Source organism: Anser cygnoides, chromosome 8 (genome assembly GCF_040182565.1).
Source record: "Anser cygnoides isolate HZ-2024a breed goose chromosome 8, Taihu_goose_T2T_genome, whole genome shotgun sequence".
NCBI lineage: Eukaryota > Metazoa > Chordata > Aves > Anseriformes > Anatidae > Anser > Anser cygnoides.
Window position 1 is genome coordinate 13,253,516 of NC_089880.1, and position 24,747 is coordinate 13,278,262.

The 24,747-nt window shown below is 41.0% G+C and overlaps 1 protein-coding gene across 6 annotated transcripts in view; it reads left to right on the plus strand.

The window, feature by feature from the left end:
- Positions 1 to 24,747, plus strand: part of COP1 (COP1 E3 ubiquitin ligase) — a 129,305-nt gene that overhangs the window by 20,982 nt on the left and 83,576 nt on the right. For all 6 annotated transcript variants that reach the window (XR_010833383.1, XR_010833380.1, XR_010833381.1 and 3 more), the window contains exons 7-11: positions 2,381 to 2,440; positions 4,283 to 4,359; positions 9,383 to 9,440; positions 13,490 to 13,604; positions 17,128 to 17,263. Coding sequence is in view for 1 of the 6 variants with exons in the window: in XM_048073338.2 (XP_047929295.2) it covers positions 2,381 to 2,440; positions 4,283 to 4,359; positions 9,383 to 9,440; positions 13,490 to 13,604; positions 17,128 to 17,263 (446 nt within the window). In the remaining 5 variants the exon portion in view is untranslated. The remainder of the gene's footprint in view (positions 1 to 2,380; positions 2,441 to 4,282; positions 4,360 to 9,382; positions 9,441 to 13,489; positions 13,605 to 17,127; positions 17,264 to 24,747) is intronic.

Genomic DNA, 24,747 nt, shown 5'->3' on the forward strand with positions numbered 1-24,747 from the left:
TGGATATACTACAAGGACTTATAATTCATTTAGCTTTCCCTAAATGTTCCTCAATGGCTGGCAATTTATAAATCAGTCTCATTTTTCAGAGTTTAATTGGAATGATTAAGATTTAAGGGCTTTGATAGACGAAAGCAAAACCATGAAACACTTGAGGTGACCTACCAGAAAAAAGGTCTTGGTATGGGCATTAGTAACTCATTTGCTGATGGGGGTGAGAAGTCTCTTTCTACAGTAACCATGCAACGCACTTGCCTTATTTTTAGGCTTGCTGCTGTCTGCGAAGCCTGATAGGTTCAAATTGCCCCAGTGTAACTAGAAGGATGCTTTAGCAACAGTAAATTAAGTTCCAAATCTGGTACTTTTGGTTCTCTGCAATATTTAATAAAAGCTGGCTGATAAAATGCTTCTGCTCTGGTGCCTATAAAAAGTTCTCCTGTTTACGTGGTGACAACCACCATCAGTTATTTTTCAGTCTTCTCGTTTGGCTGTGAGCCAGTGCATTGTAGAATAGCTGACTTCCTTGCTGTAATTTTGGAACTTCTCAGTGTGTTTTTGTAACTTCATTTTTAAATGAAGTTTATGAAAGTGGGGGACTAATGGTATTTGACTGCTAGAGCTGAGTACAGGCAGGACCCATGCTGTGTGAGTGTCACTTAGCTTTACCACTAATCTTGAAGCTATAGCACCACCTGCTATTCTTGCTGTAGGTTTTGCAAGTGAAAATGGAATTATCTGTTATGGTGTAGTGGTTTGTAAATTATCTGTGGCAGTCTAGGTTTAAACCATTAAACTTCTGCTGTCTGTGACTAAAATTAAGTACGAACTGAAAACTTCAGAGTAGAAAATTAGGATACAGCTACAATGTCATGTTTCAAGGAAGAATCGGCCATCTTAAAAACAGACATAGACCCAGCAGTCCTCTCCTGCCTTCAAGGACAGAGGCATTCTTAATGTTGAAAAGGTAAATTAAAATAGTGGGTTATCGTGAGTAGTGGGTTGCACATGAGTATTAGCAATGCTGATCAACAGTGGGAATGTTAGCGATGGGGTTTGTTTGCTTAAAAACAAAAGGCTGTCATTTTAAAATCAGGCATAAGCACTTGAGGGAGTAAGTCTTTGGAAGTAGTCTGCCAAATGTTCTTGGGAATATGTCATACTAAGAGTACTATGTAATGCAATACTAATAATTTTGGGTTTGGACTATTTGATATTCCCTTATAAATTCTGAAAGCAAAAAATTTGTCAAGCCTTCAAAAAATGTGTTGTGCTCAGTGCGCTTTCAGTGGACTTGCCAACTTAGTAATAGCTTCTGGTCAAATGCCACAGTGCTAGCTGTCTGCAGCTTTTTATTGCGAGTTGAGGCAAGTCAGCTGGGCTTCCAGTTCTCAATTTCTTCATTAGGGCTGTGTGTCTTGGTGAACCAGGCTTACGCTGGAGCTGGGATTGGTCTGGGTAGGCCTGGACTTGGAGCTCCTGCCTAGAGAAGTGCATGTGTTAAGAGTCTTGCAAGGCTGGGCATAGCCTGTGCGGGTGTTTGGATGAGAGAGGTTTGCTGAAGGAGGGTGGGGATTGGAGCTGGTAAGCAGAGGATGCTCTTGCCTCGGAATAAACAGTAATCTTCAAGTCCGTGGCCTCTCAGTTATGAGAAACAAGCGAAGCCAGGATATTGACTGAAAAGTATTCCCCAAAACCAGTGTGACCCATAGAAGGGAAAGAGAATGGTGACTGTGTGTAAGAAGTTCCTGTCTGACCCTTTCGAAGACGGCCCTTAGTTAGGTTGACCACTGTCTGTGATGTAACCGAGGTAAGTACTTCACCTTGAAAGAAACACCGTGTGACGGTTGGTGCCAGGAGCAAATCTTTCCCTGGTCATAACAGGTATTTTTTGCCAATCTGAAAATCTTGCCAGTAAATTGTTGATTGGCAGGTTAACTGCCAGTGAGAGAAACACTCTTAATAGTTTTAGTAAAGTATTTCATATTGAAGGGTAAAATGGTTGCTGTCTTGTTCATGGTGGTTTTCCCAGATCATGTTCAGTGCTTGTAAACTAGTTGTAAATACCTTGCATGGAAAGTAAATATCTTGCACGGAGGACTGCAGAAGTGTTACTTTGCATAATGTGGGTCTCCTTGTGATTAAAATCGAAGAACCTCATGCTCTTGTTTTTTTTACTGTTACATGATAGCAACTTTGTCTTGAATGTAGTTTGCATGCTTACTTATGTTAATCTGTGCATATGAACTTCTGCCTATTGACTTTTGAATCATGTAGTATGTTAATTACAATAGTTAAGGTTTCTCTCTAAAGAGATCTTTATTTATCATGGTGGTGGTACAGTGCAGATTGATTTAGATTTCTCTCATTCTCTTATCCACAGCAATTGGAGCAGATCCAGAAGGAGCTAAGTGTTCTGGAAGAAGATATTAAACGAGTAGAGGTGAGGTGCCACGATGTTCCAACTCTGGCAATTTTTCATTTCCATCAAGCTGTCTGCCTTGCTGTGGGGCTGCTGTGTTAAATTTATGGTGTTGGGTTCAGTAATGAGAAAACGAACAGATGATGCTCTTTCTTTAATTTGCTCGTATAGTTGATGTGTGCAAGCTGCAGGTTGGTAAGAGGGTGCTTTATGGAAACCTAGCTCTTATATAATCATATCTTTCAATCTCTTTGTGTGAGTAGTAAGTATTTTAGAATAATTGCCAGAAATCAACAGCTGGTTTATTGATCGTAACTTATGATTTTTGTTTGTTGCCCTATTCTGGCTGTTTACACAGGATGTTTAAATCTTAACAATGTGCCACTCTTAGAATGGAGATGTACTGGGGTGCACAAGAGAGCTGTAATGCAGAGGCAGGGTAAGAACAGAACCAGCTCCTCTCATGTCAAAGCAGAAAGAATCTGCTACTTCCTGATGTAATTCTTCTAATTTTGGTAGGGATCTCTTTAGAATTTAAGAATAATTCTTAAAGTATTTGTAAACCTATCAGCTTAATCTTTCTGTACTTATTTAGTTCTTCAGGTTTCTGTTTGGTCCTTCCCTCTAATCATTTTAGTGTTTTGTGAAGTAGGAAACTTTCAGGAATGCATCAAATTCCGCCACCTTTCAAAAACAGAGTTCCCTTAGAGCTTCTTGGAAATCAATTTGCATGTCTGCTGCTTCAGTGCCAGCTTCCATGCACTGCCCAAAAGCCTATTAGATTTCTTCATTTATTTCCAATTCATACAAATGCTGATGAATAATCAAAATATAAATAAAACTGACAACTGCAGGAGCTTCCCTTCAGATGATAGCTACACAAACTATAGCTTGGTAGGTAACAAGCTGGCTTTCCTGAATCTTCCCATTCTTGGGAAATAAATATACGTTTGCTTGTTAGACTGGTAAAATAGGCCTTCAGATTTAGGAGAAGCTATTCCCAAAGCTGTTGGATCCCTTGAAGAATATCTAGCTACCTGCTTTTCTGCTCTTTTAATCAAGCCCTTCACTGGACTGCAGCTGGAGTATGCATCCAGTGTGTGACAGTGACCTTGGGACTGACCTCTAAAGTCTGGGATCTCTTCTGTCACAAATATCTTACTTTCTACCTAACAACTAATGGGCACCTAGCGGGAATTTAAAAAGCTCCAGTAATGTTGTCCTGGAACACCTTGCCCCCCTAGCTAATGAGCTGCAGCATCCTTCATAGCTTCCATTTCTCAAATGGGTTAAAGATAGAATCTCCTACTGGGTGCACTGCAGTGATTTAGTCTTCAAGTGACAAAGCCAAGTTCATGTGCAAAGTTTCTGTTGTGCACCTGTCCTGCAGAAGGTTGATATATCCTCTTTCAAGTCTAGGGCACAATACCACCTTTGCTTTGCCTTCTTTTGGCTGTTCTTGCCCTGACCCACATCCAACATGACCTTATAGCTGTGAAGGCTATAGATAAAAGCTTGCATCTATGTCAAAAGTGTAGTTAGAGCTTGCTTGTTCTGCTACATTTAAGGGAGGTGTACTGGGTTAGAGGCCATTGGATGTTAACTGAATCATTTTTTATTTGAGTATAAGCTTCATAACTGCTCTTTTGGGGGGGGGAATCACTGGCTGTGGAGTTTCATAAACAGTTGGAGCGAAACAAAGGGGGGAAAAAAAGTGTAAGGACTTTTAGGTGGAAGCTGAAGAAATGCAGATACAGTTGGTTATTTGCTTGGGGGGAAAAAACACCTCTAAATACCATATATCAAAATGTGCTTTCAATTCATGTATTGTCAGTTTTGCTGTAACGTGGCTTTCTGTTTCAGGAAATGAGTGGCTTGTATTCCCCAGTCAGTGAGGACAGTACAGTGCCACAGTTTGAAGCTCCTTCACCTTCGCACAGGTATGGAGCTTGCAACTCAGAACGTGGATTTGAGACTGTACATATTGCACTATACTTGTTAGTCTTTTCCATGCAATGCACAAAACACAAGTAAAACTAGACTTTGAGTACCATACAGTATTTACCTGTTCTGTTTTTGATTGATACAAACTTTTGTAGAAGAAAGTAGTGAAAGCAAAGAAAGCAAACACCATCTGAGACTACAGTTGGATGAAAAACCGCATCTCTTACCCGGATACTGTGGAAAGCTGATGGTTTTAAATGTAGAATGGGTTAGTTAACTTGAGTTGTAGCCCTTTGCTATGGTATGAAACATACATACGTGCTACCTTTCCTGAACATTATGCAGTTTTGCTTCGCATATTAAAAGTCTAAATCTTGTATGATAATGTTGTCCTATAGCTTTTCCACTCAGCATGAGCGGCTAAAGGTGTAGGCTCACAGAATCAGATTTAAAACAGAATCAAGAGCATGCATATTTTAATCTGTCTGATTTGATTTAATGAAATATATTTCTAATAACATACTTTCAATGTGGATTTTTGTCTGAAATATTGCATAATCTGGTTTCTTGATGACAAAATTGCAGATGCTTCTTATGTCCAAGTTGCACGTGTCAGGGTTTGTAGTGTTCTACTTCTTTATAGCCCCATTTTTTGGCTGTAGGAAAGCTCAGGTTTTACAGGGCCAAGTTATGTTATTAAATGAACATCTCTCCTACCTGTCCCAAGTGTATTTTCCTAACAGTAGAGTTCTTTGTGGTTGACTTTGTTATAAAACTTTATCAGTACCTTTTCTGCGATTAGGAGTTTTAAACCTGGTAGTACAGAAGTGAGAAAGAAATTATCAGATTTCCTCTCCTGGAGACATTTCTATATAGTGCTTTGTTATGGAGCATAGCAGTAGTAGCCGGGGCTTTTACTGAGATGCTGTTTCTGGACATAGAGACAAGTATCTCTCATTTCTAGGAAATTCTAGTTGGCCCTGAGGGAAGGGACAGGAATATGGCCAAGATGGATGGGAGCAGTGTTTGTTACTCTGCCCTTTGCTGCTTGCCCAGTTTTTGGATGCAGGTGCATCTTCATGTGGGTTACTGCTGTTCTGCTAAGCAGCAGTTTTGTGAAGCTGATGAGGTTCTTGTCAGGTTCTACCAGTTCTCTGGTTATTGGCTATTAAACAGTTTTGCTTGTGGTTTGTTTCATGTTACTGCTACTTGGGGAAAACTTCAGCATGGGTTGGGCTGAACTTGTTACTTGTATGTTGAATGGCTTCAGGCCTAGAAACCTTTTTTCTGGGAAGATTGTGTTTGAGTAGACGTGTGTTACTTGGGGCAAGTTAACAAACAAGCTCCCAGAGAACTTTCTGTTGAAACCTGTTGACACCTGAGAAAATATTTTAAGCCCAGGAGTTTTTGTGAAAGGGTTTACAAGTCTGCTGTGTATGACCTACACTGGTTTCAGTCTACTGAGAGTTCTTACCATTTCTTTATGGCTGTTTATTTTGTGTGCTAGGGTCAGTCATTCTCGGTTCTTGCTTTTGAAGATGTAAGATAATGTCTCAAATATTTCAGGGAGTTTCAGCTAAGGTCTGCTGGGAGATGGTGGTGTGGATCAGACCATGGCAGGTGCAGAGACCATGGGTTTGTCTTCTTGCCAGATCTTCTTACACTTGTCCAGTTCCATCTTGGCTGGGTCTTGAACCTTTATGGGCTGTTTTCCCCTCTGCTACAAAACAATACCAAGAGTGTGGTAAAACAAAGTGTTTAGGGTTTTTCTGTAATGTTTGGGGTTGCCTTCTCTCTGTGTAAGACCTGCTTTTCTATTTCTTAATGACACTGCTGCATTAAGACATAGTTGTGAGTGGTCAAAGAAAATAGTAGGTGAAGGTGGTGTTTGAACAGGTATAACTTTTTGCCTGGCTGTTGCAGCTTCTTTCCCTGTCCTATTCAGAAGTTGTGTTTTTATATATTTCAAGTAATTGAATTGGTTTAAATTACCCAACCTCTGATTCCAGAAACTTCTACCCCTGGAAATTCATTTTCTTTTCATCATTAAATTTAAGTTCTGGAGAGTATTTCATGAATTAATTGTTATTCCTCATTGGAAAGAATAGTGCAGAACAACTGATAGGAGCTTTAATCTGCTGTTTTTTCCAGTTCTATCTTAACTGATATATTTAATCTTCCCGTAAGTAAAACCAGTAAGAATGAAATACAAATGTTTTTGAGATAGCTTCACTTCCTTCATTTAACTTCAGTTAAAATACTAAACTTGCAGAGACTCCTTAAACTTCTAACAGAATTAAAATAGTATGTGTATTTAATAAAGAACATAACTTGTTAACATGCTTAACACACTGAAATTAAATAGTCATATAAACTTACTATTTTATGTCATAAATAGCGCAAGGCCATTATAGACCCAAGCTGAGATTTTAAAAAAGTCTCTTTAGCCTTTGAATTTAAAGCTCAAGAATATAGTTCTCAGGAATTCAGAGTTTTATCTGGTCTCTGGTGACTTGCCCTTATTCATCTGCTTCCTCTGAATTACAAGCTTGCTCCATTAATTCTGTTTCTTTTCGTCCTTAATAGCTTTTTTCCTATCCCAAACATCTTGAAAATGTGAAATTTTGGTGCCTCCCCCCATCTTCCTTTTTAAGTCCTTTAGCAAAAAAAAAAAACAAAAACAAAAACGAATGCTATCACATTCAATACATTCTCTGCTTCAAGAAACAAACATTTTCCCCTTTATGCTTGTTCAGGGTATGATGAAATACTCAATTGGGTAATAGCATGGCACTTGTTTACAGGATTGCAGATTGCTGGGTTTGTATACTAATAGAGAACAAGATGGGAAGAATAGGGAAAAGAACAAATAGTTCTGGGTAGGGTTTTTCTGAACAGGCGCATGTGCTATTTTTGCTATCAGTAAATGGTGCAAACAAGATACACAAGTAAGCAACTTCTGTGACTAGCTATTCAGGCAGTAATAGCAATGACAAACTATCACTGTAATAGGCATTTCTCAGGAAAGATTCTGATCTAAAAATTAGTTGCCTGGTAACTCAGCTTCAGTTATCAAAATCCTGATCTCCTTCCTCTCCACTTGTTCTAATTACTCTTCACACCCGTAAGACTCCAACAAATGTGGTTTATAGACCGCAGGTTGCTGTGTTGCTGTTCGTCTTGTTCCAGGTTTTAAAATGTGTCATTTTAGTGTAGCTGGATCTTTAACTGAGCCTACTGCTGCAGCTTCTTAAGAAGACTTTAGAGGAAACTTGCATTTTTCTGATTTTTTGCTTCCTGTTTTTTAAAAGGAAAACATACAAGCTTATGCCAGCTAACTCTGCTACAGGCACTGCACAGAAATGACTTTGAATTTGTATTCTGGTTAGGGAAATGACGTCTGCACTCTTGAAGGCTCTACATCACCAGACAACCTGCAGCAGAACGAGACTAGACGCTCTAAGTCTCTGTGTTTTGCTGTTAATTGCCACTATACCTGTCTCGGAGTGGAGTACTTTTTCATTGCTTTCCAGCCAAGTGTCTTACTCATGCTGTTCCTGGCAGGATCTGCTGTACGTGTTTCATTATTTCTTGTGGCCACATTCTAATTTAAAGTTCATTGTCCCTGACCGTGCTTGAAAAAGCTCTGCTGTTTTCTCCCCTGCAATAGCTAGCAGCAGATAATGATTTTTATCTCGTAGATTTTCTTTGTTTGTAGCTTTTGTCTTGCTTGTAACAGAACTCCAATCAATCTCATCTTGCTAGTTAGCCACTAGCGATACTTTAAAATCATCTCTCATCATCTGTTTCTACTTCCTTCTACCTCCAGGGGAGCTTTAAAACATTCAGAGAAATATTTAAGCACTAGTACCACTATTTCATCCTTCTAGACTTGCAAGTACCCTGACTGGCATTTCAGCCAGACCACTTGTTTTATGACCAAGGATGTCAAGTGTACGCATCAGTTCTGGCAGCCATTACATACACATCAAGAGGTACAACTGTCTCTTACAAAACCAGGACATACGAATGTTCTGGCAGCTTTTTAAAGAAACCAACTTTCTCAAGCAGTGCTTAAACCCAGGGTTACCTTATTAAGTAAAACTGAGAATAATGAGCATAGCTTCTTTTCTGCCCAAGCCAAATGACATAGCAGAAGTGAGTTACGGAATAAAGATTTTCAGAAACAAGCCATGGTAACTACTTGCAATGTGTTCTCTGTAACTATTAAAATGGTGTTCTTTTATGTTAACCTGCATTTTAAATTTTTGAATAAGAGTTTTAAACCGGCTCTGGTGTTGCATTTTGATGGCTAAATATTTTGCCTATAAGAATACCGAACCACCTGTTTTCTGACTGTATCAGATGCTTTTGCATTCTTTGGAAGTTAAATTTCTGGAGTTAGCATATATATTTGAAAACAGTGATTTAAGGTATGCTGTCATAAATACTGATTATGCATGGTAGTGGTTTCTAGTAATAATCCTGGCTGTTGGTATTGCGTTTAATTCTGTTTCGTTGCTGGTATCCTGTATTGATTCAGAAATGCCTGGAACACTTGTCTTTCTTAAGTTGGTTCCTCTATCTTCTTCTTCATGGTGCTGTTTCAAATGTCACAGCATTGAACTTCTCTTTTTTTCCAAAGGAAGTGAAAACCAATGGTGGCATGTTATTTTCAGAATGTCTTATCCTGCATATTTTGTACAGAAGATGACTTCGCATTCTAATTAAAAATTATTAGATTGTGCTATACTTAATTGTGTGTGACAGTAAACAAATTTCTTGTATATACAGAGATGATCAACATTCTGTTGTAGACATCCTGTATTTAAAAACAAAACAACACCCCCTCCCAGCCCCCCAAACAAAAAACAACCTTGTGTTCCCTGTCTGTGAGATGGATTTCAAAGGCAAGTGGTGCTACAGGATATAAGGGGATGGGGGAGAGCAGAATGGGTTGGAAATGATAAAGGATGATTGTACAGTGATTTAAGCAGACTATTTCTTTTGGTTTTGCAGTAGTATTATTGACTCCACGGAGTACAGCCAGCCTCCAGGCTTCAGTGGCAGTTCTCAGGTAAGGTAATACATGTGTCTGCGCACAGGGGGAAAGGAAAAGCAGATGTGGAGGTTGGGGAGAGATTAAGAAAAACATAACACATTTCAGGGTGCCAGTCAACTGGCCTCTTGCTTTAACTGGTGGGCAAACTGGAGGGGATTGTCCCCCTCTGCTCTGCCCTGGTGAGGCCCCACCTGCAGTGCTGCGTCCAGGTCTGGGGCCCCCAGCACCAGAAGGATGTGGGGTTGTTAAGAGTGGGTCCAGAGGAGGGCACAAAGATGCTCAAGGGGCCGGAGCACCTCTCCACAAAGAGAGGCTGAGAGATCTGGGGCTGTTCATCCTACAGAAGAGAAGGCTACAGGGAGACCTTACTGCAACTTTTCAGTACTTGAAGGGGACTTTAAAAAAAAAAAAAAAAAGCGACTCTTTACTCCATCAGATAATGACAAGAGGGAATGGTTTATAAACTAAAAGAGGGGACATTTAGATTTCAGGTAAGGAGGAAATTCTTCACTCAGGGTGGTGAGGCACTAGAACAGGTTGCCTGGAGAAGTTGTGGCTGCCCCATCCCTGGAGGTGTTCAAGACCAGGTTAGATAAGGCCCTGGGCAACCTGATCTAGTGGGTGGTGTCCCTGCCTATGGCAGGGGGTTGGAACTAGATGATCTTTGAGGTCCCTTCCAACCCAAGACATTCTATGATTGTAGCCTCAGAAATGACTGTTCATGGTTATGAATGTCCATAATAATGCAGACAAAGAAAATTAATGTAGTTTATTTAGACATGTGACTTAATTCCCAAAGCTGACTCTACCGAGGCAGAGGGGATGTGTTTTGCTCTCCATTTCTTCAAGTCGGCAGTATTTTAGGAGGGATGTGAATTCCTCACCCTTTGCATTGACTTAAATAATTTTGGATCAACTCTGACTTCTAAAACAGCAACAGTTGTTCTCCAAACATACAGTTGCCTTGTAGTTTGTCATTGTTAGGGCCTTACAAACTGTACTAAGACTTCATATTTCAAAGGGCAAAAAGTTGAGTACATAATGAAGCAGTTTGGCAGGCAGCCTCCAAACTCAGTCCGACCTGCGTGGCCTAGCTCCAAAACCATGGCAGTGCTGTCACTCAGGAGCGGATCAGCTGGGCTGTGAAGATCACACTGGTATCCAGATCACTGCTTCAAAAGGGGTTTGATTATAACCGGTTGTTGGTTGCATGCTAACTCATGTTTCTGGTGCTCTGTTGGTGGGCACACAAATATCAAGCAACTGGCAAATTAACGGGTGGAAGTGCTGCTGGATCCTATTTGACAGTAACTGATAGACGTGAATTTAGGGCTTTTGTGTGTGTGCAGGTTTTTGTTTGCACCTGTGTAACTAATAGGTAATGAGAAACTTTCCTCTATTAGCCTGTGGAAGAAAGTTTGTAGTTCCTGATACTGTGGTCTGTGAGGTTTTTGCTTGAATGAAGGATTGCAGCTCCACCATGCTCTAAAGGGCATGTAAATTCTCAGTGGGGGTTTTATGTTCAGGATTGATATGGTATAGTGTGTTTGTTCTCTGCTGACACTACTTGCCTCGGTGCTTTAATTTTTCCTTTGAAATAGAAAGAAATGGCATAGCTGTACTGCACAGAACAAACAACCTAGATTTTTCTAGTCATTCCTGTGACAGTCTTATTTGTGAGAGTAATTTTTTGTCCTCAAATGCGATTTTTTGTCCTTGACAGTGCAAAGTCTGTATTCTCTAGTGCAAATTTGCTAATCAAACTTTAATGTATGTTTGGATGGGGAGTTGAGAGAGAACTCTTAAGCCTTTCATTCAAAGGTAGTCTCATTTCAACAAGAGTTTACAGCAAGAAGTTATTTACAGTAAAAACAGTTCTAAGAATGTAAATTCAATTGTGTACTTTAAACTGTCAGTCACGCCAAAAATCTTAGATTCAGCACAGCTGCAGTACAGAGCTGTGCTGGAATGGACAGAATAACTTGCTTTCCTGATAGGATGACTCTTGGCATTGCTTGCAAATGTGTTCTTAAAGAAGAATTTATATACCGCTGAGCTACAGGACAATTTTCTTCCAGAGGCTGAGTTTTGGAAGTAAGCAGTGGATGAGTCGCATAGGTCCTGGGGAATCCTGCAGGTAGTATTTAGTTGCAGTACCTCCTGTTTTTGCTGTCAATAAGGAGCTTGTATACAGCTGTGAAGCTCTTCCTGTTGTTTAAGAGGACTCCTTAGGGTGCCTACTGAAGTTCAGGCAGAAGAATAACTCTTGATAAGAGTAATCTTAACTAATGTTCTCAGCTGGAACAACTATAACAGGTTTCTTAGTTTCCATAACACAGTGAGCAGTTTTCACTCATTTCCCCTTATTTCTTCACTCCTGTTTCCTGGCATTGCTTAACAAGTAGCTGTGAAGCAGACTTGTTTGCTTAGAAGCTCATCACGTGGTTTGGTAAAAAGGAGTCGCTTAAAATCCTTAGCTGCTGAGCATCATGTCAAGATGGCTTAATGCAGATGGGTTCCCAGCACAGCTGGATCGCTGGAGACCTGCTCCAGAGGGATTTTCCTCTGGAGACCAAGCAGGTGTGTGAAATGGCAGGCAAGCTGCTTCAAAGCACGGGGGCCACCTCAGTGTGTACCGGACCCATCTAGCAGATCAGATTTAGGTTTGGGTTATATTGCTCATCATGTCGCAGGCAGTTTGTCTTAACGAGACTGAAGTGCTTGCTCCTCGGTACTTGGAGTTGTCTCGAGCCCTTCTCGCTTCTGGTGTGCTGAGAGAGGCTGGAGCCCTCGCAGGCTGGTGCTCTAAATTAAGAGAGATGCCGTAAAAGTGTTCCATTAAATCTCTCTTAAAGCTGTTGAAGCTTTAGAAAATTGCAGTTAAAAGGTGTTGAGGTAGGAGTACTTTCCAGCGTTGGAGACGTGTTTTGAGATTGGAGCTGCTTTCAAGAAGAAAGAAGCTGTCGAGCAGAGGCGCAGTCAGCGTGTGGTTGTGAGTCACGATGCCAGCACATAGCCAGGGGCCTCACACAGGAGCTGGCACTTGGAGATTTTGTGGCTTGGGGTTTGCTTTCCTCCTTAAAAGTTAGGATACTGTTCATACAGCTGTAAACTTCAAACTAGGTTCTAAACTTAGTTAATTCTTGGTAGCTTTCTGGATGGTTGTGGTGCACGCAGCCTGTTCTCCTGCATGGACTGAGGGGGAGTTAAGTCCTTCCTGGTGCGTGCTGGATGGGTTTTGTTAGTGCTGGGGAGTGGCACTACAGACCTTGTGCGTGTCCAGGGGTGCTCACTAGGAAGTCTTCGTTATGGAGCTTGTTGGTTCTTGGATCTTTTAGTGTTTCCTCATTAGCTCTGAGCAAGTGTGATGTGTGAGACTTTAAATGTAACTTAAAAGCAAGGTGCTCTTCATGCCTCTTCTGTAATAGAGGAATTTGTTCCTTTCACTAGTGATTAAAGCAAGTACTTTTTCTGGTTCCTTTTGGGTGAGAGGTGGTTGATGCAGTTTCAATCCCTTGCTTCTGTCTCTCACTACTGCTGCTTGTGTAGGTTGGGAAATGATTTGTATAATGTTTCCAAGGACTTCTTTTCAACTAACCTTTGAACTTGATGGTGTCTTAGTGTATTTCTGCTTCTTTATTTGCTTGCTTTTATAGTTACTGAGTTACTTTAAAAGAAATAATTTAGTAACTACCTCCTTAAAATAAACAACCCCTCTTTTCAGGCAGTTTGTCAGAGCTCTAGCAAGTATTTCTTACCCGGTCCATGTGGTGTGAGAACTGGAAGCCCCAGGGGTTGCTGATATTCTGTGTATGAAGCTGAATTTGCAAAGATTCAGAAAACAAGGACTGTCTAAAAGCAGCTGCTCATCTGCACCCTGTAACTTGGCAATATGAGACCCTAAGCATAACTATTGATAGTAATAAGATCTTTATTGTCACTTGTAAACTTTTTAACTAGCCAGATATAATCTATAAACTGTTTGCAATTTATTAAAATCTATTGAAATAGCAACCAGGCCTGGCTTTACCTTTCTGAAGAAGAATGTTCTCTCCTCCATTCAGACCAAAAAGCAGCCCTGGTATAACAGCACGCTAGCCTCACGACGGAAGCGGCTCACGGCTCACTTTGAGGACCTAGAGCAGTGCTATTTTTCCACAAGGATGACACGTGTCTCAGGTGAGTTCTTGCTCAGTGTTCAGCTCCTGACATTAGTTAACTTCTACAGTCCTACTCTGCAGAAAAGAGAGAGCAGCCTTTACCTTTTCCCTGCCTGGGAGTGTTGCTCTACATATTTGTGTATAACTCAAATCATCCCACCTAGGTTTTTTGACTGATCTCTGAGGTTTTTAAGCTTATAAAATGATTTCATTGTTTAGGAGGGGAAGGGAGGCCTATATTGTGCTGTAATGCTGTACTGTGAAGGGCATAATGCATAATAAACAACTTCACTGATGCTTGTCCTGAAGATGTGAATGCTTGAAAGCAGTGGCTGGGTAGCCTTTCTACTAGGCGTGGTATAAACGCAGTAGTTAAAATGCTATTATCAAAATACTGCAGAAGTAAAAACAAACTGATAAATGCTTGCATATTTAATGGCCAATATGACACTTGCATGTTATCCTTTATGTTGTCTAGATCGTGAGTCTTGGTTAACAAATGGTTTGAAGTATACAAGCTGAGTGTGCAGTAGTGTCATTATCCCATGGGGACACCTTAGATTTAATACTTGTTTTGTAGAATTAGAAGCTGTTTTCACAGTTGCCTAGATTGCTTCATTCATAATTGAGTAACAGTGTGACAGCAGCTAGAGTAATTGTTACGTAGTGGATGGATGGTTCTTAATTACATAAGAAGATTCTCCTCAGAAACGAATGGGTCAAATGAATGCCTCTCGAGGGAGAGGAGGGTTGTTCTCTGGCTCCCCTGGGGAAGAAGCAGGCTTTGGGGGGAAGTCATGTGCAATGAGCTGTGGCAGGCAAGAGATCTGCAGCACTAGGCTCTGAGCTGCAGCTTATACAAAGAGTGATAGTGTGCAGGGACGAGTGGGGAGCCACCAGGGATGAGAGAAACTTCAGAGGCATAAGAGGGAACCAGGCAGAGGTTGCTGTGGCAGAATATCTTCCTTTTGTAGCCTTGGAAGGCAAGGATCAACCTCTAGAGGACACAGATCAGCAAGCAAGCTGGGGCAGAAATCCCTGCTTTTTCTCCTCCATGGATTTAGTTTTTATCCACTTAAAAATCATCAAGCTCTTTCTTTTTTCAATTTTTTAAAAAATAGGTTTTATTTTTAAAGGCTGCCAGGCATTTTAGGGGAGCTCATGCTTGGGTGAAAGACCTGGGCATAGCTATTTCAGGGTGGTGCCTGGCTCAGGTCTTGTTGTGCACAGCAGCATAACTTTAACAGTGTGTGACACATTGGGAGAGTGCTTCAGGAGCTGGAAGATTGGAGAAGCTGCTTGTGTATGACCAGCCTGTCTGCTGTGAAGTGCTAGCAATGCTTTGCAGACTACAGTACTTCACAGATCACACTGAGATGCTTTCATGCAGTGTTATCTGGGTGATGCATAACTGTGTTCATGTTAAAATAATACCTTTATTAACCGAGGATAACAAATTGGACTTTTCCCGGCATTCCCTTGTGGTAGACATCCTTCTTCATAATTGGAACTATAAATATGAATGCGATGAAACTGTTTTATTTGTGTGTGTCAGCTGCACCAAGAGTGGAGGATTTGCAAGTGCAAGTTTTTTCCTAAATAAGGGATAACCTGTAATACTTAATTAGGTTTTCTTCTATTCTGAGTCATTCCTGCTTTTTGACACATTTTAAATAGGATTTAATGCGGCTGTATGCTTTTTGCAAGATATATGTTTTTGCAAGAGATGCCTGAGAGCCTTCTAGTAAGGAGTGGAGAAGTAATATAACTGTAATTATGAAATGGCCTTGCACTTTGACAGGGAAAATGTCTTGAGAAATAACACTCGGTTTTCCAGGCATAGATACAGAATAAATTATAGGAGGACTGTGTGCTTGGTCTCAAAATATGGGAAATGGAAGAGTAGCAGCTATTTGCTTCTATTAAAGTGTCAAAAGAGGAGGAAGGAGTCTTTGAAAAATACTGACTGATGTTTACATACTTCTTAAGCAGTTTCCTGTAGTGGTCAGGTGCAGATGATTTAATTTAGAGCAGTACTTTGTTCGTTTTGCTTATTTTGATCCATCTGACATGGGTAATGTACCTATGGCTAGTACCCTTAAACATGCTAATTACTGGCCTCCCCTGTTCTTTTATACAATCAAACATTAAACAGTGTGTAAGGGAGGCTTCAAAATGCCTTATGACTGTGGAGCAGTGTAATTATTTCTGATGGCAGGGAATTACCAAGGTGCAGAAAGTGATTATTCTGTTTTCCCACCAGAAATCATAGCTGAATTTTACTGTTGAAACCTACTTGTTTTTTTTTCACCCCACTATTTCCAAAGACTTTTAGCGAGTTGAGCTTTGTCACTTCCTTATGCTATTGATAAGGGAACTGATAAGGATAACTAGAGCATGAATTCATGACTTCAGAGGCAGGAGTGGGCAGTGTGCATTGTGCTGCTGCTGCAGTGGCCTAACAGGAGGCGAGGTGTGCAGTGATGTGACTTGCATGCTGGACTGCCTGTAAACTGAGGTGCTGTGTATTAGAGCAGTCACTGCTCTCAGCTTGGTCTCTTACACTGTATCGTGCAAAAAGACAAAGCATATGTAGCGTTAGAGGAAGAAAGGGGGAACTGCTGCAAATTCTGGGGGTAGTTACAAAGCCTGAGGGCTCTGTCTGGTGTTTGACTGCAGATGCATGATCACTTTTAGGAAAGCTGGCTTGTCCACGGGGCATTGCTGTAAGCTAGGAATTTTTCCTTATTTAGGAAATTCTAAATTTTAAAATGGTTTAAACAAAATTCCATTCATACTGAGGAAAGTTAGGACTTGAGGTTGCAGGGAATAATTTTTAGTTTATCTATACTGCAATTTAGTTTTAACTTTTGTAGGAAACTTCCATTTTCCACAGAATGTTTATCATCATTATTCAAGCTGGCTCAATTTCACCTTGTCTGCTGAAGGTCATAATTTCACAAAGCTTACAGCTCAGGGAGTTTTCTGGTTTCATGCTTGTCTCCCTTCTCCAGCCATGAAACAGCTCTCCCCTAGCTCTGTTGCTTTTGGAGTAACAAGAGAAACATTTTCTGCTAGAAGTATTTGGAATGTAATTGACACCAAATGTAGGCATATTGTAACTGAAGTACAATTCAGGGGAAAGGGAATATATTTTCACTTCCATTGAATGCTAGACATATTCTTTACACTGCATGTTGATGTGCTTAAGGATTTTCTGTTAATAATCTTTGTGGCCTACGGGCTTTGAATTTGACTAAAATAAGTGAGCTCATCTACCAGGAAAGCTGTATTTGTGATCACAGGCAGATTCTCAATGCAGTAGGTTCACTGGAAAGACTTAATTTACGCTCTGAAAATCCTTCTGCCTTCAGGGAATGCTAGAGGTGGGAGATAAAACCTGTTTTTGACCAAGAATTCTTCCCAAATAATGGGCAGATGTGGTGTCACATGAAGATACGCATTTTGATGATTTTGCTTACTGCTGTGTTTATTCACCTTCTTATTCTTCATCCTTCCCCAACTCTGGTACCCCTCCCTAGATGACAGCAGAACCACAAGCCAGCTGGATGAGTTTCAGGAGTGTCTATCCAAGTTCACACGCTACAATTCTGTCCGCCCCCTGGCAACGCTGTCCTACGCTAGTGACCTCTACAATGGCTCCAGCATAGTCTCCAGGTAAGAAATACTGTGCCTCTAACAGCGTGTTTCATGGTGATACAGGCTGCTGAGGCCAAGTTAATAACTTGTACAGACCATAACTTGTTTAATACACGTACAACACTTGACTGTGGCTTCCCTGAAATAGTTTTGCAGGTGTATAGTTATCATTGATCTGTGAAGGCACACAAGTACCACAGTACTATCTTCTTCCAGTTTGTGTTCAAGACCAAGTGCAGAACCTTTGAGATGCTCACGAGCATCTGCAGCCTTTTTGGTAAGACATGAAGCCTATTGTGGGCTCAGTGCTCTTCATGTTAGTATGGTTGCGTTACAAGTGATACAAGTCTAGGATTTTAAGAAACACCCTTTTTTCTTGGTATTGGTAACTTTAAGAATCCATGGTGGTGTTAAATGGTGTTGGTGGAGCCAGTCATAATGGCAGGTAGTAAATAGCTGAGTTGTTTGTAGCTGTGGTTGCTTGACTTCTGCTAAGTGTTGAAAGCTGTTTACCATGCTTAAACTAGTGAAGGGGTGGCTGTGGTAAAGCCAACTTGATAACTGCTCTTGCCAACAACAACTCTGCACCCTCTGCCATGTGGGATGGTCATGTCCTGTGCACCACTCAGGTTCATCTGAGCCCGCAGTGGACCTGTTGAGACACCTAAGCTGGTGAAATGTTTTTAACAGGGTTAGTTTCTTCTAGTTTAACACCATGAACCAGCTCCCTTAGGGATCAAGCCTGAGAGAGTGCATGGGATGGGGAGAGGCTGGGACCTGCCAGCAGCCCTTACCTTCAACTGGTTTCAGCAGCTGTGGAAGCATACCCTGGGGGATTTAATTAGTCTGTGGTAGCCTGTTTAGAGCTGTTGGTAGTGTCAGAAAAGATGATGCAACATATTAATTGGGATTTTTTTCTATATAGTGCATATTCAGGACCCATTAGCTTTTCCCAGGCACATTTCACAAAATGAAATGCATTTGTTCGCAGCAACCTTATGAGGAGTGGTAGTATCATCCCTATTTTATAGTTAGGGAGCATGGGATCCAGAGTGGCTGTACCTGAGGTCTTGAAAGAAACATTACAATAATATGATGAATTGAGCTTGGGCTTTCTGAGTCTTGATCTAATACCTTTCACAAGGGCCATTCAGACAGTGACAGAACAGCTTGAATATTTCTTGAAAGACTACAAGAAATATGCATTACATGAAAAAATTGAAGCATGTGTAGCATAAAATATATATATTTTTTTAAAGCAGCATTGATCCCTTAACTACTGCAATATGTAGCAGGAATGTATAATGTCCGACTTGCTCACAGAGGTCAGAACACAATAATCACTGATCTGACGTGTATTTAACCCATACTGATTGGGTTCACGCTAGCTGCGATGAAATGCAGATGGGAATCTCACTGCAACGTAGACAAACTTCCTTAGCTACCAACTTGAGCATGGATTGGATTTTGCTCCTTTGCCCTTTCTTCTCCTTGACATTCTGCAAGAACAGCATTTTTGTGGTATTTGGTTAGAAAATGCTGGAAGGGCAGTAAATCTCACTCTGGTTTTGAAGGTATTATAATTCTTGGGTGAAATATAGGTTTGAAAAGTATGTGTTTTATTGTTGTTAAAAATGAAGATACTGCAGGGCCTCCCTCCAAGCCAGTGCTAGAATCAGTAGTTATTTAATGTTCAGTGCATTTAACTCCGAAAAGCTTGGATTCCAACTTAATGTTCCTCCCCTGCTTGTGCTTTTTATTAGAAGCATTTTATATTTTTTTTAGTTTTTTTAGTATGTGGCCTGAGTAAGAGTTCACATTTGAGTGTGTCTTTAAGTGCTTTGGTACAGAAATGCTGCCGAATGTTCTGCCGTTGTAACTCTAGTTAGCTTCTGGCTAGCCAAACAGTTTCTTTAAAGTTTGAATTCGTTAATCAAGAATTTGTATATAATATGTGCTGTCCAACACATTCTGCTGTTCACCATTGTTCTTCGTCCTAATTAGTAGGCTCAAGTTCAAAGACTCTGAAAGTAATAAATGAGGTGTGTGCGCCTTGGTGAGGGCAGCTTAGGATAATAAAAACTCACAGGTAGCCACGGATGAGGTGAATTAATTACCAGGGTGCTTTAAAAAGATTTCTCACTGAGTGAAATGCTGTGAAAAGTTTTATTGTTTAGAGGAGCAGATAAACAATAATATATACACTGATTCCTGAATGTGCTCCTGGGCATGCTGTAGGAATCTTGAAATAAATGACAAAAAGATGAGTCTTACTGGTTAGCTGTTGCTGTTGACAAAAATCAATCCATACGTAGCAAAGAAGGTTTATAAATAAGGAATCATCATCGATTAAAAAATACAACCACAACAAAAACACAAAAACAACCAAAAACCAATCACCTGTACTTTAAGGGGATGTTTTAACTATATTTAGGAATCCAAGTGGAATTTACCTGAAGTTAAACTTCCTTGTAGGTGATTTAGCTATTTTTTATATATCAAATAAATGGATGTCATAAACTGACAGAATATAAGGGTGCGTGGTTTGCATTGCTTTAACCCTACATGAAGTTCATGTACCAGACTCTGAAAACTCCGTTGGCTTGAAGTTTTTAAGATATATTAGCTCTGTGTGCGAAGGAAGTTGATGGAAACATGTTCCTTATCTGCAAAACCTGGTTTGTTTATTTATAAGGGAAATAAAACTGGATTTATGGGAAAGGGATGAAAAGTGTAATTAAAGACTGTATATAAGCAGGCTGAAAAAGCCCCCAAGCTGAGCAGCAGGAGTACTCTCCCGAGCCACTTGCCACAAGCATATTTATGAATGCCTGGACTTCCTGAGGACTAATAAAAGATGATCAACAACCCCCTGCACGTTGTGTTACCTGGAAACGTCCCGGTGAAGTACGAGGAAAGCTGCTGGTGCCTTTCAGGCTGACTAGGAGCCAGGGCTCCAGTGCTGGTGCTCCCCGGGCAGCATCCACACGGTGGCAGCCTCCGGTTGCGGTGCGGGAGGTGGGCAGCAGCCAGTCCCTAAGCTGCATCTTCCATCTGGGATTTGCCATTTTATTTAATAAGGTGTGTGCGCTGCAAGATGGGAAGCCTGGCCAGGCGTTCTTGCTTTGCTTAGAAGCAGGGCACATGCATGAAAATTGTAACCCTCCTCTTTAACCCTTATTTGCTTCAGGAGAGACCAAGAGAGGAGGATGAGCAGTGGAAATACATGAGAAGATTTGCAGTGGCTAATTGTTTGGTTTTGCTTTTATTAACATTAGGGTGACTTTTTAAGCATGCTTTGCAGTACGAATGTGTGTGTATAGCTCAATATGCTAAATGTCTTTTCTACGCCCAGTTCTCCAAGCACAAAGTGTTTACATGGCTTTCCTGAATATGTGAAGTTTTGCTAGAATTGGGCCAAGGAATAAATTTTGCATTTATTATGCCCCCAGACAGAACAGTCGTCAGAGCTTAACTTTTCTTCTCTCCGCTTACTGAGGCAGTAAATAGTAGAAGGCTTTCTTTTAAAGATGAGACTGTAAACTGCAGCGTTAGCATTACAATGATTTATGTAGAAAATTGCTTTAGCACTGTCAGAGGCCTTCAGAGAATAATGTGGCAGTCTTTCATATTTCAAAAACTGAACAGAAAAATACCAGAAAGGCTACAGCAAGATGTCTGTCTGAAATCTGGTTATCAGCAAGCTGGTTGTCCCTGCTGGGGGCTGTCCCTACTGGGAGTCCCCACATCTGGTGGAAATGGGGGTGCTTCTGTCCCAGAAGCCCTGAAGATTTTTGGGGCAAATGGTATGTGGGTTTTTATAATTACTTATACTTCAAATGTTTCTGGGCTAGTTTACCACTTCTCCAGAAGGTCTTAAAATGACATCCAAAGGGCTTTGTATACAAAGCTCTTTGGATACAGTCAAAGTACAGCCAAAGCTATATTTGCCTAGAGACTTAGTTATTTACCTCATTAAAGAAAAAATAAAATATGTGGCTGCTGAAATTTCACTCATCAAGATATGGCTTTTACCTTTGGGGTCTGCTTTTTTTGATTTATTGTTTTATTACTTATTCTGTTGCCTGTAAGCAGTGTAGCGGATCTGAAGAGACCTTTCTGAGTGTTCAAGCAGTACAATTAAGCCACAGTTTCAAGGTTGTACTTCTGTTTGTGTTGACCCTTTCAGTAACATGACCTGAAGTCCTTTCTTCAAAGGTGAGATTAAAAGAAGAAAACCCATTAGGAGGACGTTTTCCATCTATTCACTGAACCACTCTATTCTTTCGTTCCCCTTTTTTCTTCAGCTTGCTTGCTTGTCCATATAAATTCTGAGATCTGTACTTAATAAGGTGCCTTTTAGTTCTGTGTCAACCATAACAAGTCTTTTTTGCCTCTTTCTTTTAATGTACCGGGCTGGCTGGGATTAGATGAGCGCTTTTATTAAGCTTGTGACCAGCGATGCCTCTTTCTTGGTGGTAAAGATGAATGAAAGAAATGTGCAAGTGGGTTTATCCTTCACAGGATCATGTCTGAGTGCAATAGATGCTGAGAAGGTGAGAAATGAGGAGGGCTGAATTTTTTACAGCCTTTTCTATGTCGATCATTTTTTGAAATGGACTCTTATTTAAAGGTGGCAGTTCTAAACTGTGGATGGATCTGTCTTGGCTTGTTCTTCCGAACTGGAGAGAAGAGAAATGCTCAGATAAAGCAACTTTAACTGCAGAGTGGCAGAGGATATGTGCAGTGTAATACCTGAACCTCTTCAGTGTTTGTGCCCTTCCTGTGGCTCTGTTACTTTGACTCACATGAAGTTTTGGCTTCAAGACCAGAGGTTGTCTGGGGTTGAAGTGGAATTGTGTTTAATTTGAGCTGGGAAAAAAACAAAAACAGAGCCTTTCTATTACTTTCTCTCCTCTTTCTCTTGAGCACAGAACTCATACATTGCCTAGTACAGAGCTATGGTCTGGATCCCGTGAGCAGAAGCTGAATACAATGTGTAACCAGCAGGAGGGTTACACAGGTGTCAGCTCCCAGCTCTGACTTTGGGGCAATCTCAGCTCAGCAATGTAACCCTCCTAGTCCTGAGGACAGGCCTGTATCCCAGAAGGGGCTGTGAAACTCAAAGTGAACTTGTCAGCTCATATCTCCAGTCCTTAATGGAAAAAATAAACTTTCTGGTGCTTGTGTTGACATTGCAGAGAGTCAGAAGTCTGTTCTTCCATCTACATTTGCATTTACTTTTAGGGATAAAATTTACATAATTTTAAATTGGGAAGCTAATGAATGAAAGTTTCATAGCCACCAGTGGGATGTTATTTTTTTCTCTAGTAATTTCAGACTATCTGGTAGTAAGATGATCTTTTTCCCATTAAGCTTTTAGTACTTCAAAGCTGTCTCCATCTGCAGATAATTAGACGGGTTTTTTAATTTAAATTAAATTTTATGAATTTTTATGAATAGTCTGAAAAAGTATTGAAGAGTCCTTGATCAATGTGGGAATCAGTTTTTAAACCAAATGTATTAAACAGAATGATTGTTCCTCATGATCTTTTCTATAACGTGGAGCAATTTCCTGCAGCTGATGCGAGCGGTTCTTGGGAAATGCTGCGTGGTGCCCCCTGGCTGCAGCCCTGTGCTGCTGAGCACTGGAGCAAACCTCCTGAAGAGGTGGCGTTGGACTGCAGACCTCCCAGGGTCCCTTCCAGCCTGGATATCTTGTGTTGTGTCATTAGGTAAAGCAACTTGTAACTAAATGCCATTTGTCAAGGCTTTATAAATCAATTCCAAGCCTGTGGACTGTGGGCTTGCACTAAAGGCACGTGGTCAGCTTGTTGTGTTTTACGACTTCCTGCTGAGCATCTTCCTCTGGAGGCCTTCTCTTTGAAGGAGAAGCAGTGTCCTCCTGTGGCTCTGCCACCACGCAAAGTGAGGTTTGCTTCTTTGTACTTTGGGATGCCCCGCTTGAGAACGGGTGTTAACTGGCAGAGGACCATTTAGTCGAATGAGACTGGGCTCTTCAAGGACTGGCTCTGTAAAAGCGCAGGGATTGACAGCGGATGCTGTAGTGCAGAAACGTCCTCTGAGAGGTGGATATCCAGGATGGAGGCTGCTAGCACGTGGAAGGCATGTCGCATCGCTGTATCCCCCCTTCCTGAGTGCTCGGTCCAACAGGCTTTTCTGCGAGGCTGCAGGCAGCTGCCCTCCCGCTCCTGTCTAACAGGCAGCACTGCTGGCAGGCGATGGCTGTTATCTTACCTCAGAAATAGGACTTGCAGCCGTGGAAGCTGTGGTTTTGCAGCATCTTTTGTGTGGAAAACAGCCTTGATAAAGTTAAGGACAGATTTTCCTGAATTCCCCGAACTTGCTTCCCCCCTTCCCAATTTTACAGCTTTCCGTAATTGTTGAGTTGGATGCAGTGAGTCTCCTGGCTGACTGCTTGAGGAAACAAAGCCCATTGTTCATGGTGCAGGTAGTTTATTGGGGTCTCTTTAATTTCTAGCGGTATCTGTTGGAAATGGCTTGCTTTGGTAGGTCATTATCTGAAATAATTAGCGCACCTTTAGATTTTTTATTTTCCTTCCTTGATTAGGGGAGTTAGTTTGTTAAATGACAGTTTGGCACGCGGAAATGTGTGGGGTGGTCTTAAACAGCTTGGAGAAAAACCCTACCAGCAGCTCAGCCTGGAGAAGAGGCTTGAGCAAATGGTAATTAAAAATGATTATTAATGTTAGATGGTTATTAATGTTGGCCCTAGTAATAAATACAGGGTGAGACAAAGATGTTTTGGATTCATGTGTTGCCTAAGTGTGTTGTAGAGTAAGTTATGAAGTGATACTGATGGATATGATCTTGTAATCATATAAACAAGCATGTATATACGTATTTGTGTAAATGATGGTGGAAGTCAGGTTGAGTTTCTCTGCATGAAACAGAAACGAAGGATATTGGGGCCTGTGGAGGGACTGCATTTTACAGTCCCAGGGCTGATGGATGTTTTGTATGCTGAACTCTTTTTTGGATACGTTTGTTCTACTGCCTCTTCAGCTCTGTTTGCAGCTGCGGTGCTCTGGTTTGGAGAAACAAAACCTTTGTTGGCAGCGTAATAAATGTGGTGGCTTGGAAACAAGCTTGCAAGCTTTTGAGTGGCTTTATATTTAGAGGGAACTTGAATATCCATCAGAAGTGATTTGAGTTTATGCCCACTTAATGGCACGATCCTGCTAGGATGGTACTGCTGTACAGACAACCTTTCAACTGGTCTGAGTTAGGCTTTGGTGTGGAATAAGTTTTACTCCCTCAAACCTCCTTCATACGCAGCATGGGAAGAGGCTGCAAGCTTCCTTTCTGCTTTTAAGCTTGAGAAACTCTTTCAGAACAGGTGAGTATGTTTGGAGACCTAAAACCTCTTCCACCTTAATATTTTATGACGTTCAAGCTGTGCTTGCGCTACTGTCAGAGCTGTTAATAAGCCGTTAATATCAGCAAAGCTGGGGGAAATG